The sequence below is a fragment of the Lithobates pipiens genome, unplaced genomic scaffold, assembly GCF_037356315.1.
Source record: "Lithobates pipiens isolate NorthernLeopardFrog02 unplaced genomic scaffold, aLitPip1_a1.2 Scaffold_8, whole genome shotgun sequence".
Taxonomy (NCBI): Eukaryota; Metazoa; Chordata; class Amphibia; order Anura; family Ranidae; genus Lithobates; species Lithobates pipiens.
Genome location: NW_027507903.1, coordinates 574,261,570 through 574,277,200, shown reverse-complemented (window position 1 = coordinate 574,277,200; position 15,631 = coordinate 574,261,570). Strand labels below are relative to the sequence as shown.

At 41.9% G+C, this 15,631-nt stretch overlaps 1 protein-coding gene across 2 annotated transcripts in view; it reads right to left on the bottom strand.

Moving 5' to 3' along the window:
• Nucleotides 1-5,698: 5,698 nt before the first annotated feature.
• MRPL4 (mitochondrial ribosomal protein L4) overlaps nucleotides 5,699-15,631 on the bottom strand; it is a 47,111-nt gene continuing 37,178 nt past the window's right edge. For both annotated transcript variants that reach the window (XM_077470197.1, XM_077470198.1), the window contains exons 7-9: nucleotides 9,551-9,660; nucleotides 8,347-8,420; nucleotides 5,699-5,905 (exon numbers count right to left, since the gene is read on the bottom strand). In XM_077470197.1, coding sequence (XP_077326323.1) covers nucleotides 5,760-5,905; nucleotides 8,347-8,420; nucleotides 9,551-9,660 — 330 coding nt within the window. In that variant the 3' untranslated portion in view covers nucleotides 5,699-5,759. The remainder of the gene's footprint in view (nucleotides 5,906-8,346; nucleotides 8,421-9,550; nucleotides 9,661-15,631) is intronic.

Sequence of the window (15,631 nt, the reverse complement as noted above, 5' to 3'; positions counted from 1 at the left end):
TCAAAGCTTTCCATTAAATCTACAGACACGTACTTCACTTGTCCTCATCAATGTTTCCAAACATAGTTTTACCTTACTTCCTGGTATGACTAGAGGTCATGACACAGGAAGGAGTTGACCAGCTGACCCCATTAGCACACATCCTGCATCATCCACCTTCCTACTTACCCACCCATTCCCAACTGCATGTTTTATTAAAGGAAATGCAATTAATCAGTGATTGCACTTCACTGTTCTCATGGAGGTTTGTACAGATTGTATAGTGTATGGCCACCCTTATACACCTAATATTCTTAGTTGCTCTTTCGGTGCCATTAATTGTTAATGGCACACCACAGAAGCAAACATACATTTTGCCACGTGAAGAAAACAAGTGGCAAATGCTGCACAGTATAAAAAAAAAAAAAAAAAAACACGCAAACCAACAAAACGCCAAAATGTCCCATAAGCCACATGTAGTGCAGGCAACTGGAATCAATAGGCTGCTCTATGCATGTTGATGGAAAAATGAGACCCAAAAGGTGCGCTCCCACTATGCTAGATGTGAATGGGGCCTGAAAGTGAAATTAGTGCGTTTACACAAGAACAATGAGGCTCCATTCACATCTATGCGTTTCAGAAATGCGCTGCACCAAAAATCACAGTAAAAAATGCACCAAGCTCCACTCTAAAAATTTGTTCTGCAGCTTCTTTGGGGCAATTGTATGTAGGGCAGCCCATTCAGGTGGATGGTGGAAAAAAAACAAAACAAAAAAAAACGCATGTGGGAATGTGAGTTTCCGCTATGCAGAGATGTGACAGCTGAGTGTTTTTGCCCACTCCTTTCTATGTACTTGTATAAAGATGGCCATACACGATGCAATCTGATTGTATATTGTGTATTTAGTGAGAAGGGAGATAACTGATTGCATTTCTTTTTTTTAAACGTGCAGCTGGGAGTGGCTGGGTAGGTAGGAGGGTAGATGATGCAGGGTGTACGCTAATGGGGTCAGTTGGTCAACTCCTTCCTGTGTCATGACCTCTAGTCTGTCTAGGAAGTAAGGCATTACTAATGGATACATTTGGAAACATTGATGAGGACAAGTGAAGTACGTGTCTGTAGATTTAAAGGAAAGCTTTGATATTTTTGCAAAAAAAGTACAAGAATCCTATACTGGTACATGGGGGGGGCTGGTGAAAAAATGAACAAAGGTGAACTTATCCTTTAATGCAGGAAATGAGGAACAGCGTCACATTTTTAAAATTTAATAACAAAAGTAAACATCTTTTATTTGTGTAACTTCTCTCCGATTAAAGTATGGTATGTTAAGTCAATTTTTTTTTTTTTTTTTTTTTACTATTATTTTTGGATGGAGCAGGGAACTGTTGCAACCTGTTCCATTCTGTGTCCTGTTGGAGATATTTCCTTTACTTCCTGTAAAGCAGCTATCATTAGAAATGATGGGCAAATCTCTACGATGGATAAGCTGTTTTGAAGCCTAACGTCACTGTTACCGTACCTTTAAATTGTTGAACTACTGAATGAACTACTTACTGTACTAAAGATGGGTGTGCTTTATGAACTGTATATAGTCTCAGCTACATACAGTATACAAAATGTTCAAATAGTCGCAACTAATAAATGCGATCAATAAGTGAACAAAAGATACGCATCATGGCAAATTATGGACAATCACATAAACATGATGTAGTGATATTAATAAAAGTGATTAAGAAAAATTGTGAGAAAAAAATATATAAAATAAAAAATAATATAAGTCCACATGAATATAGACACAGGAGGGTACCTTAAAGGGTTTGATAACCCACCCAAATGTACATAATCCTGCTGCTTCCCTAATGACAGGCGCTCCTGTCTGTTTTCTAAAAAAATAAATGCCTCCTTTATCCGATTTCACAGAGGTTGTCCACGATCACGTGACCATCTGCGTCTTCTCTCTGCCCGGCTGACAACTGCAGAGGGCGGGGCCGAGGTTCCCCTGCTGACATCACCTGGGATGCGAGGAGGGGAGAGAGAGCCGGCCGGTCACGTGACCGCGGGGAATCACAAATATACAATGCGAACGCATAAATGCATTAAAAATGTATAAAATGCTTAAAGGCTTTTTTTTTTTTTTTTTTTTATTAAACCCAGACAGAAGCACCTGTCATTAGGGATCCAGCAGGATTATATGGATTTTAAAAAGTTAGGAGCACAGCAGGAGCGGAGGGGGCTGGCACTGACATAGGGGCAGGAAGGGGAGGGGGGGGGAGGAGGACACAGGAGCACATAGGACGACAGGAGAGCTGTGGCTGACAGAGGCACATAAACTGACCACAGTGTCAGGGGTCAGCAGCCATGATTATCGTGGCCAGTTTACAGGGGAGGGGGGGCAGAAACTGGCAGGATCAGCCAGGTATTCCAGGTGTTACAAGGGGGCCAAATTACACAGCACAAGCACTGTGCTGTATAAAATGCTTTAATGGCTTCCCGACCGCCTCACGCCGATATACAAAATTAATAAAAATGCCATAAAACTATACCCCATTTTGTAAACGCTATAACTTTTGCGCAAACCAATCAATAATCGCTTATTGCGATTTTTTTTTACCAAAAATATGTAGACGAATACGTATCGGCCTAAACTGAGGAAAAAAATATGTTTATATATTTCTGGGGGATATTTATTATAGCAAAAAGTAATAAAATAATGCATTTTTTTCAAAATGGTCACTTTTTTTGTTTACAGCGCAAAAAATAAAAACCGCAGGGGTGATCAAATACCACCAAAAGAAAGCCATCTTTGTGGGAAAAAAAGGATGTCAATTTTGTTTGGGTACAACGTCGCACAACCGCGCAATTGTCAGTTAAAGCGACGCAGTGCCGAATCGCAAAAAGTGCTCTGGTCAGGATGGGGGTAAATTCTTCTGGGGCTGATGTAGTTAAAGGAGCAGGATTCAGTTTTTTTTTTTTTGGGGGGGGGGGGGGGTTAACAAACACTTTAAATGACAGTTCATACAGTGTTCCGCTCGACATTTGAGTGAGTGGGGGTGCTTACCAGATGTGGAGCTTCTATCGCTTGAGAGGTCAAACAAGCTTAGTAGTAATCCTCTATGGGGTGGTATGGATGAAGGTGTCCTCCTATATTTCCAAACTCTCGTTAATCATCTCCAGAACAACCGTGACAACAGCCATAAAGACAGGTATAAAGGAGAAGAAACTCCAATAGTGTGATATCGTATGAACTACTTTATTAAATAGTATAAAAAAACAGCACTTACATTCCGCAAGTAAAATAAGAGCCCTGGTTTAAAACTGGTCGTTTGCCAGAAAACAAGTAAAACATCCGCACTTCCGGGAGGATGCAATGACATCAGCATGTAGCTCCGCCCGAAATGTTTCCTCAATATGACGTCTTCCGTGTTTTGTCACTGCTGTCATTCACTTATTACAGACTTTAGCGTGGTTTCTGATTTGACATACATTATACAGTACTGTGTTCTGGCAGTGGGAAGGGAACTTTCAGTGCTGTTTTCAGAACAAATGGCACTGCATAGCCATTCATGACTACATAGAACTGTATTCTATGACTAAATATAAGGCTTCCTCTGATTGGCTAAGGCTGAGAACTTGACGTCAGCCGCCCGCCTCTCCGCATCAGCCAATCAGCGGAAAGCCAAAACTTTGCTTCCCCCATTAACGTTCCTAAGCAGTGCTCAGCCCAACTCCATTTTGGGAGTGGGACAGAAAGTCCCCGCACTGCTGCCAGAATACAGCACCGTTTACTGTATGTAGCTGACAATACGTATGGTTCATTCCCAGCAAGAACATCTGTTAGTGAAATAAAGTTTACCCCAAACAAATTATTTAATAGTACAGTAAAGGTGGGGTTAGGCTTTAAATACTTCATCTTCCTTAATGATTATCTTCTTATGTTAAATTCAGAAATGTACAATCAACTTATAAAGCCTTGTTGTTAATCTTGCAATTGCTGATTTATATACTACACATTTTTTCTTTGCTAAAATAAAGATGGCAATTAATTCACAAAGACTGGATTTTATTTAAGGATCAATATTTTGAATTTGCCAAATATTGCACAATGTCTAATTAAAGAGACACTGTCACTATTGGATGAACTAGATGGACTTGTGTCTTTTTTCAGTCAGACTATGTAACCTTGCCATTCAAGGAAAAGTGAGCTGCTCTCACATATGGATGGAAACACTGGGTAATGTCACTGGATGCAAAGGAGGTAGGAGCTGCTGTGGGGTAGCGCTGGTATTAGACACTGTCACTTTCCCCCCCAACTGTCATTTTAAACATTCTGATAGTAGGCGTCATGAAGCGTAGCACTGGTTGACTGTTAAGCCAAACTCTGGGAAAATGTTACATAATCACTTTCAGTGCTGCAAGGGTTAATTGCTTTGTCTAGGGGAGAGGAGAAACACTTTACATTCCTGATCCCCCACTCCCCGATAGGCAGCGCTTGCCCACAATATGGCGGTGGACCTTGCACTAGTCTTGATGACATCAGGACCCTTAACCAAGTGGAGTGCGGGGGAGTAGGCACTGTGGAATCCGGTCCAGCAGTGGAGGATTGAGTAAGTAAATCTCCTTTTATTTGTCCACAAGACATAAATGAGCAATTAACTATTGCAGTGCTGGTGCAGCCCCGCTGCAATGGATGCATTTTTTTTTAGTTGTCCAAAGTTGTGCTTTAAAGCGTTTGTTACCCCAACATTTCATATTCCCGATAGGCGTCTGCTGTACCATGTACTTGTATGAAGAAGTCTCCTGTTCTCTTTGTATTCCTCCCTTTGTGTGAAATCCCCTGGTGTTCCTGTCAGTCCCTCTACGTTCCTATTAAAAAACTGACTACACTAGGATTGAGAGCACAGCATGGTCAGTTCTCTAGCTGTGCTGGAAACTCAGTGTGCTCCCCTCCAATGATGAGACTTGTCCTGACATCCCCCACCCCCTGCACAGCCATTCACTGGGAAGGCTCAGTGTGCTGCTGCTTTCCCTCCCACCAGCTCTTATGCAGCTGAAAGCAGGGAATGTGATCAATTATAAAAAAAAAAAAAAAAAGGGATTAAAAAAAAAAGTATTTAATATATATATTTTTAATCTATTAAAAAAAATAAAAGGGGCCAGTTTACACAGGAACAGACAGCTGCCGGAGTGATTTACCTCCATGGCACCGTCCGTTTACAACTGCAGTAGGGGGCAGCGTGGTGCTTCATTCACAACTCGCTCCCCCCCCTTTTTTGTACAAACTCTTTGAAGTGTATGAAAGTACACTTCATTCAATTCCCCTGTACAGCAGCACAATGCCCCCAGAAGTGCCATGCGATTCTGTACAGTGCGCTGTGATAAAATGCAGTGTGTCTGCACTTTAGTGCAGCTCTGTACTGTGTTGCAATGTGAATGGGACACACAGAACACAATTGTTTTTGTGTGTCCTTGCTGTGAATTCAGCCTAAAGTGCTGGCAGCCTCTTCAAAGTGACAGTCAGTATTCCCTCTAGGTTTAACATCCCCATACTGGAACTGCCATTTGATTTACAGGCATGAACAAAGCTGTCAAAAGCCAGCAAAAAACATTGGAAAAAATGCAGAAAATTTCTGTACACATTGGTCTTTCAAATACAAAAGTCCCTATGTACAAAGCCTAAGCAAAACTTACAATTTAAAAAAGAAAGAAATTCAAGAAACATTTTTAATTTTTTTTATTTCAGAAATTTTATATACAAAAACTTAATTAATTTGCATAGAAGTTAGGGGAAGTCACTGTAAGGGTACTTGAAACTGTACAGACCGGAGTAGCGCATATCTTGAAATAGCAGCTTCTCTTCTAAGAAATCCACAGTCCCGACCGTTAACAGAACAGTGTCGTATTTTAGGATACTGTGCACATTTATACCTGGAGGAGGAGGAGAGAAGAGGTCATAATTGTATCAATTCCTGAAAACAAATGTTGGCAAGACATTTAAAGCCTAGTTAAAGCCACATAAAGCTTAAAGCGCTAGTAAACTGCTGGCTTTTTTTTTTTACCTGCAAGGCAATGACATCATGTGCTAGTATGCATCACATACTAGCACATTATATGAAACTTACCTTAGAATGAAGCCCTCCAGCGGTGCTCTGTCACCGCTGAAGGCGATTTTATCTTCACCTGTTCTTCCTTCCAAGTTCATGGACTCAGACTGTGCGAGTGGCCTGAGCTGCGATGACATCACTCCGACGCATGTGCGCGGGAGCCATTGTTGACGGCACAGGACTCTGAAAGAATCATACAGGTATGCTGTTCCTTCAGCGCACGTGCGTTTGTGAGGTCACTGACTGCATCTACAGTAAAAATCTCCTAAATGGTGGACATTTAGAAGATATTTACAGTACCTATAGGTAAGCCTTAAGCTGGAGAGAGAAAAATCAGGCTCACTTCTGCATAGAAACCAATCAGCTTCCAGGTTTTATTGCCAAAGCTTAATTGAAGAAGCTGAAGTTAGAAGCTCATTGGTTTCTATGCAGAAGTGAGCCTGATTTTGCACTTTCCAGCTTTAGCAAATAAACCCCATAGTATTAACAGCCTTTATTTTCATCTTCAGTCTTACCTCCACTTTCTCTTTGAGAAGCTGCACAGGGTGTCTAATAACTGGGCAGACCAAACGGCACCAGAGTAATGCTGGCCATACACTATACGAAAAAAAAATTGGCCGAAATTCGATAATTTAGACCGTTCGTTGGTTTTTCAGCCAGCTAATGGGCTCAAAATTGATAATCTTTGAGCCGAAAAAAAAAGGGACAAGTTTGGAAATTTTCTGCCGAATAAACGATAAATTGAAAGGTTAATATGTTTCCCATCCGAACTGTCTGCACTAGGTATATGTAAAAAAATAAAAAAAATAAAAAAATTATTCATTCATGTCCACTGAAAGATTTATCGCTCATTTTAGGATGGCATTATCATTTGCGTTCACGGCCGAATGTGTGTTTTTCGAAAATGAGTTTGGCCGATTTTTCATATAGTGTATGGGCAGCATTAGACTCAGCACTCTTGGTAAATAGCAGTCAGTAACAGACCTGGTTATACAAGCCCTCCACCCTTCTCTGCAACACAGGTGTGTATGAGAACAGCATTTGTAAGGGCTGTAGCTGCTATTTCGCTTTGCCAGGCATTTCAAAAAAAAAAAAATGTCAGCAATCATAACATATGTGGGTAAGATAATATAAAGTGATAGTGTGATACTTTATTGGGCTTAAGTCCTCATGCACACTGGACGTTTTGCTCTCTCTCCTAGACACCTTTCCACCTGGCAACAGTTGTCAGAAAAAACGCTTGACGCTCATAAACTTGTGTAACGTGTTTAGGTGCATCAAGGCAAGCCTCAAGCGTTAATTCATTTCATTGACCAGAATAATAAATTAGCCATTGAAATAAATTAACGCTCAAGTGCTAAACGAGCCTAACGCCTAGATGGATTTACACGCGTAAAGCATTTTTTTTCTGCCAGAACTTTTCTGCCCCTGGACGCACTGACTGTGGGGATCTTCTCTGCCTCTAAAAGCCTATGTGTACAGGGACACACAGGCTAACAGGCAGGGGTGTTTAAAGGCAAAAAACACCAAATGCCTCTAAAGACCCCTTTCACACTGCCGGTGTTTTTCAGGTGCTACAGCGCTAAAAATAGCACCTGCATAGCGCCTGAAAAAAGCGGCTCCATTCACTCTAGTGTGAAAGCTCGAGGGCTTTCACACTGGAGCAGTACGCTGGCAAGGCGTCACAAAATGTCCTGCCAGCAGTTTCTTTGGAGCAGTGAACTCAAGGCTTGAAATCAATGGGGCAGTGATGCGATACGGCAAAGCTTTGCGGGCGGATTTAACCACTTTTTGGCCGCTAGTGGGGGGGTTAAAACTGCCCCACTGGAGGCCAAATAGCGGTGCTAAAAATAGTGACGCTTTACCACTGATGCCCTAGGTGGCTTGCGTGAATGGGGTCTAAAAGAAGAAAGAAGAAGGAGAAGGAAGAAAGAAGAAGAAATAAAGAAGAAGAAAGAAGAAAAGTCCAGTGTGCACGAGGCCTCAAAGTAAGGCTTTCCTGAAAGCCAGACGGAACCCACCATTGATAACCTCCTTCTGAAAAGGCAAGTTACTTGGTTATAATGCTGATTCTCTGGCTTCAATCGTTTATAAGTATCTCAGACTATTTAAGCAGATCTAAAAACGCAAGGTCAAGTCAGTTCTAAACTGTATACTTTTCTGGATTTGTGACTCACTCAAGTATTGAAGCCAGAGGGGAAGGGTTGCCCCCGGAGTGGAGCAGAAATGGTTCATTATACATCAATACAAACTCCTTACACTTACCAATAGCTGGGATAAGGGTGATCTTCTTCAAATCTGCAGTTGCACTGAGAATGTTTTCAGGCATATCTTCATTGCTGTTAAACAGAATGTTCAGAGTGAAAACAATGAATAGAAATTAAACAAAAACATAGAAGTACATAAGTGCAGTTATATTTGCTCAGTACATGCTGCACTCCCTGTTTATCTCTGCAATATAGTGATTATGCTGCTTTTTCTATGAGCTCAAGTCTATTGATAAAACTTCAATAGTGACACTCTACTAATCTGCGGGGGGGGGGGGGGGGGGGTGATCAGGGATTATTGCTTATAACAATGATGATCAGTGTTATAAGCAACAGTTAACAGTCATGAATCAATTTCCATTCATGACAGCTTGCTTACTGTTGATATGCTGTGATTGGCTACAGCTAATCATATGATACAGGATGTAGTAATTGGCCCCGCTACCATGTGATAACTGTGGACCAATCAAGGCTAGAGATGCACCGAAATTTTAGCCACCAAAACATTTCTGCTGAAAATGGTGTTATCGGAATTCGGCCGATTCGAGAAAAAGGTGACGATAATGGCAGCGAAAACGTACGTGATTTTACCATGAATTTGTGGTGATTTTGAGCCGATTTTACCACGATTTGTGTTTTTCATAGGTCATGAGATTCAAAGACCACATCAAAAATGTAACACGGGTGTGTTAATGATGCGTTCTTGCTGCATTTTCAATGCATTTGAACTGGGAGATGCATTTTATTTTTTGACTGATCAAAAATGCAGCTAGCAGGATTTTTAATACCACAATGGAAGTCCAACTGGCGAGTGTGAAGACATACATAGGATTTAAAGGGATACACTTTTCTTGAGCTAAACATGCCAACAACGACTGACAATAAATTTCTATTCATTTAAATTGATATTAAATTAAAAAGTCAAATATAATACAATTTATAAAAAATATAAATATTTAAAAAAAAAAAAAACTAATATTTTTGGTTTCGGTTTCTGGGGGGCTGCAGCACTACAGGTTTTTCACCCTAATGCAGAATGCATTAAGGTGAAAAAACTGATGGTTTACAACCCCTTTAACTGCGAATTGTCTTGGTACAAGTTCACTTTTAAAATGGATATCCAGAAGATACACATCAGTTCCCTCTAGTGGTCACATATGCATATTACAACATTACTAGCAAAATATTGGTCAGATACTTACACATCAACAATAAGTACGGATTCTCCCCAATGTCGCTGGTTGAAGAGATCAATGAGGTACTGAGGGTCTGGGCTGGAAATGTCAGTGGAATCAATAATGTAGAGGTTATTCTGTACAGAGAGACAGGAACATGTAAAAATGAATATGCTGCTAAAAAAAACGACCAGAATTCTAAAGACCTCGTGTCATACATAGTTCACATTAGTTCTGCAGCTGAAGGACAACACTGACATATTTGCTCATAATGCAGACATTATGTTAGATTGATGTGGACCTACATATACAGTTCAAAAGTTATACGCAGTTAACCCTACACACCGCATACTGGCTGGAGGTATGCTTTATTCCTTAAAGCTGAACTCTGAGAATTACAGTAAAATCCCCCTTGCAGTGGGTCTTCCACCACACTACAAGTCACTCCGAAAGGCTCCAACATTCTCCTCCATCAGACACTCTAGGCCAGTGATGGCGAACCTTGGCACTCCAGATGTTTTGAAACTACATTTCCCATGATGCTCATGCACTCTGCGTTGTAGTGGAGCATCATGGAAAATGTAGTTCCAAAACATCTGGGGTGCCAAGGTTCGCCATCACTGCTCTAGGCCAATGGTTCTCAACTCCGGTCCTCAAGACCCACTAAAAGGCCAGAACTTAAGTATTACCTTGAGGAGATGCAGACTAGAATACTGCAATCACTGAGTAGCAAATGATATCACCTGTGATGTATTTCAGTTATCTTGCAAACCTGGCCTGTTAGTGGGTCCCGAGGACAGGAGAGGAGTTGGGATGAGCCCTTGCTGTCCTCATGTAGAATGCAGAGCTATTGTTCGTGTATTGTCCTTAATGACATCAGAGTGCAACCACCAGCCAGAGCGCCTTACAAAAATGGTCAGTCGGCAGGAACCTGCCCACTTTCGGACCACGTGTACATCTCTCCTAAAGGATGGAGCATCTGTCTGTCAAGAAGGAGTGTGATTTTGCAAGCGCACTGCGACTCGCATTAACATGAACTAAGCTTGGGGTGCCTTGAGACTGAAAATACTTTTCAAGGGTGACCTGCTGTCGTTGCAGAAAAATGTAAATACTTACCTCTCCCATTGCTAAACACCACTTTGGTCAAGAGGAACCTTCTCCAGGGAAATTGACACTTGCAGGAATATTAATCTCCTGGTTCCCCCATTTGGCACACTTGTTCCTCCTGACGACCTCCACATCACTGCAGATGTGGCAAAGAGGCTGGCAGGAGGAAATATTGAGCATTACATGGGACACAGGTGACCGGGACTTCTGGAAGTGTCCGAAACACCTCACACCCGGCATCATGTTAAATTCTTTTTAACCCCCTCAATACAGTGCACTTACACCCCCTTCCTGACCAGACCAATTTTCAGCTTTCAGCGCTCTCACAGTTTGAATGACAATTACTCAGTCATGCAATACTGTACCCATATGAAACTTGCGTCCTTTTTTCCACACAAATAGAGCTTTCTTTTAGTGGTATTTAATCACTAGTTGTTTTTTTTTAATCACAAAAAATAAAAAAACCAACAAACACTTACATTTTGTGAAAAAAATGCCCTTTTCTTTGTTTCGGTCATAAAATTTTGCTAATTAGTAATTTTTCTTCATAAATTTTGCCCAAAATTTATACTGCTACATATCTTTGGTAAAAATAACCCACATTAGTGTATATTATTTGGTCTTTGTGAAAGTTATAGAGTCTACAAACTATGGTGCCAATCACTGAAAATTGATCACTTCTGATCAGGCCTTCAGTACATCAGGTGTATCTCATTTCTTGAGACACTAACAAGTCAGGAAAGTACAAATACCCCCCAAATGACCCATTTTTACAAAGTAGACATTACAAGGTATTAAATAAGTAGCATGGTGAGTTTTTTTAAGTTGTCATTTTTTTCCCACAATTCTTTGCAAAATGAAGATTTTTTTCATTATTATTTTATTTATTTTTTTTAACAAAATTGTCATATTATCAGGTTATTTCTCACGCGCAGCGTATGCATACAACAAATTACACCCCAAAATACATTCTGCTACTCTTCCCGAGTATGGCGATACCACGTGTGTGAGACTTTTACACAGCCTGGCCACATACAGAGCAGTACCTTTAGACGTTCTACGAGCAAAAATTACGCATCTCATTTCACAACCACCTATTACACTTTTGAAGGCCCTGGAGTACCAGGACAATGGAATTGCCCATAAAATGACCCAATTTTGGAAAGCAAACACCCCAAAGTATAATCTGTGAGGCATGAGTATTTTGAATGGTTAATTTTTTTTCCAGAAGTTTTTGGAAAATGTGGGAAAAAATGAAAACGCATATTTTTTTTTTTTTTTTTTGTAAGTTGTCAATTTATAAGATATTTCTAACACAGAGCATGTATATAGCAAAAATTACACCCCAAAACACATTCTGCTACACCTCCCGAGTATGGCGATACCACATGTGTAGGACTTTTATACAGCCTGGTCACATAGAGAAGCCGAACATCGAAGTAGTACGTTCAGGTGTTCTAGGAGCATAAATGACACATCTCATTTCATTCCTATCCATCACACTTTTGAAGGTCCTGGACCACCAGGACAATGGAATTACCCACAAAATTACCCCATTTTGGAAAGCAAACACCCCAACATATATTCTATGAGGCTTGGGCTGCAAATAGGTACTCGGGTACTCTGATGGCCTGGTGACAGGTACTCGGGTACTCTGATGGGCTGCGACGGGTCCTCTTTATTGGGGGGAGTGGGCAATCAGTGTATGTTGGTGTACACTGTAAGCGGTAACGATTGGTGTGTGAGGAGGAGAACCTGGTAACATCTCGTTACCGCGGTTTGTTTACATTTAGTGATCGGCTGTGAAAGGATCACAGCCAATCACGTGGATAAACAGCTACCAATGGCTGTTTACCAGCGTTGGTAACGAGCAGTGTTCCCGGCAACACGCCTCCGACGTGATTGTGCGCGCCGTGCACAGTGGGGGTGTAACCACCTGTGATTCACCGTGACTTCGTCACGGCTGATCACGTGGTAAACAGCCATGCCCAATGGCTGTTCACACCCCTCGGTGGCGAGCGGTGTCTCCGTGACACGCCTCCCCCCGAACAGGGATGCGCGCGCACGATCGCGCGCATTCCCTGTTTAAACAGGACGGCGTCACAATGCCCTCCCGCCACAAGAGATGCACCGCCTGGTCGTCATTTGATGGCCGGCGGTCAGCAACTAGTTAACCATCTATAAAATTCTACAAATAACTGAATTCTAAGGTGCATCCAGAAAGTATTCACAGCGTTTAACTTTTTCCACATTCTGTCATGTTAATGTCTTGTTCCAAAATTCTACAAAACAATACCCATAAAGAAAATGTGAAAGAAGTTTGTTTAAAATCTTTGCAAATTTATTAAAAATAAAAAAGGAAAAATAATCCTATGTACATAAGTAATCACAGCCGTTGCTCAATACTTTGTTGAAACACCTTTGGCACCAATTACAGCCCCAAGTCTTTTTGAGTATGATACTACAAGCTTGGCACACCTATTGTTGGGCAGTTTCTCCCATTCTTCTTTGCAGGACCTCTCAAGCTCCATCAGGTTGGATGGGGCGCGTCAGTGCACAGCCATTTTCAGATCTCTCCAGAGATGTTCAGTTGGGTTCAAGTCTGGGCTCTGGCTGGGCTACTCAAGGACATTCACAGAGTTTTCCAGTAGCCACTCCTTTGTTATCTTGGCTGTGTACTTAGGGTCGTTGTCCTGCTGGAAGATGAACCTTCACCCCAGTCTGAAGGTCCAGAGTGTCTGGAGCAGATTTTCATCAAGGATATCGCTGTACATTGCTGCATTCATCTTTCCCTCGATCCCGACTAGTCTCCCAGTTCCAGCCACTGAAAAACATCTCCACAGCACGATACTGCCACCACCATGCTTCACTGTAGGTATAGTATTGGCTAGGTGATGAGCGGTGCCCGGTTTCCTCTAGACATGTCACTTGCCATACAGGCCAAAGAGTTCAATCTTTGTTTCATCATACCAGAGAAGTTTGTTTCTCATGGTCCGAGAGTCCTTCAGGTGCTTTTTAGCAAACTCCAGGCAGGCTGTCATGTGCCTTTTACTGAGGAGTGACTTCTGTCTGGCCACTCTACTATACAGGCCTAATTGGTGGAGTGCTGCAGAGATGGTTGTTCTTTTAGATAGAAGGTTCTCCTCTCCCCACAGAGAAACACTGGAGCTTTGTCAGCGACCATCGGCTTCTTGGTAACCTCCCTGACTAAGGCCCTCCTCCCTCGATCGCTCAGTTTGACTGGGCAACCCGCTCCAGGAAGAGTCCTGGTGGTTCCAAACTTCCTCCATTTATGGATGATGGAGATCACTGTGCTCATTGGGAGCTTCAATGCTGCATAAATGTTTCCACACCCTTCCCCAGATCTGGGCCTCGATACAATCCTGTCTCTGAGGTCTACAGACAATTCCTTGGACTTCATGGCTTGGCTTGTGCTCAGACATGCACTGTTAACTGTGGGACCTTATACAGACAGACGTCTGCCTTTCCAAATCATGTCCAATCAACTGAATTTACCACAGGTGGACTTGTAGAAACATCTCAAGGATGATCAGTGGAAACAGGATGCACCTGAGCTCAATTTTGAGTGTCATGGCAAAGACCCATGTACATGTAATTTTGTTTGTTTTTTATTTTTAATAAATTTGGAAAGATTTCAAACAAATTTCTTTAACATTGTCATTTGTTGTCAATTGCTTGTAGAATTTTTAGGAAAATAATGGATTTCATGCATTTTGGAATAAGGCTGTAAGTTGTAACATAACAAAATGTGGAAAAAGTGAAGCGCTGTGAATGGATGCACTGTATCCAGGCATGATCTTCACTTTCTATGTTTTATCTTCCTCTTAAATACAGATATATACAGCAGGAAAAAAAAAAAGCAGCAGAAATATTTCCTAGAAGGGAAATTTAAGCATAAGTTCACCTTTGTACAAAATAAAATGCATATCTTTTTGCAGGTAACATAAATGTGCATGTATTATTTTTTGTATTAGAAGCCTCTAAAGCATTGCACCAGTGATCACGAGATCGCTGATGCCATGCAGGTCTCCTGCACACTGTATCTACTTACCTGTACATCCCATAGGGGTAAGCCAAAATTCGCTGACAGGAAGACTCAATGACTCAAACAACCCTCCACACTACAGCCACCAAGGCTGTTGTGACTTGTACTTCATTCATACACAGAGCTCTGTGTATGAATGATGTGGCCGTGTGGGTGGAGCTCTCCTCCCTGTTCACCATTTGTGAAAGCAGCGCTGCTTTCAAAAACTGACAGCTAATACAGGGAACTTCTCCCTGTACTGCTGCCACGGGGAGGGGGTGGCACCGGGTGGTAGCTGCAGCACTGGGAACATGTTACATGTTCCATCTAAGGCTGAGTTCACACTAGAGCACGGAGCGGCACACAGCAGGGGGACTGGTGCGTCTCTATTCACCGGTTCAGGTACGGTGAATTGGGACCTGAAACGGAGCAAAAGACGAACAGGACTCCTATGCAATTCACACCGGAGGCGCTCTGGAGATGTGTGAACCAGCACCATAGAGAGCCGGTCACAATCTCCTGTCAAGCAAATTGTTCAATTCGCAATAGCATGATCCCGGGCCTAAAATCAGGTGGAACATGTAACATGTTCCCAAAGGTGAACTCCTCCTTTAATACGTGCTTGTGGAGTAGGAAAAAGAGAAGAGTGGGGGATAGGCAGAGGTTTGTAGTCTGGTAGGCAGGGAAGAAAACACTGTTAGGAAATTGCGTGCGGCAGAAGCAGCATAGTCAGGCAACAGGAAGCTAGCAGCTCTATGGTTTTCTGGCACTATCACCAGGTATTTGTGTGTCATGCAAACAAATTCAAAGGCCTCAAAAATAAATGCACCACTATAAAATCTTTGAGGTGTTATCTACTCCACCTATCTAGCCTCCTTCCTCCGATACATTTTAGTCTAAAAGGAACGTTCTAACATATTAAACGGAATAAAAAAAGAGGAAGTGTGCCTGCATTG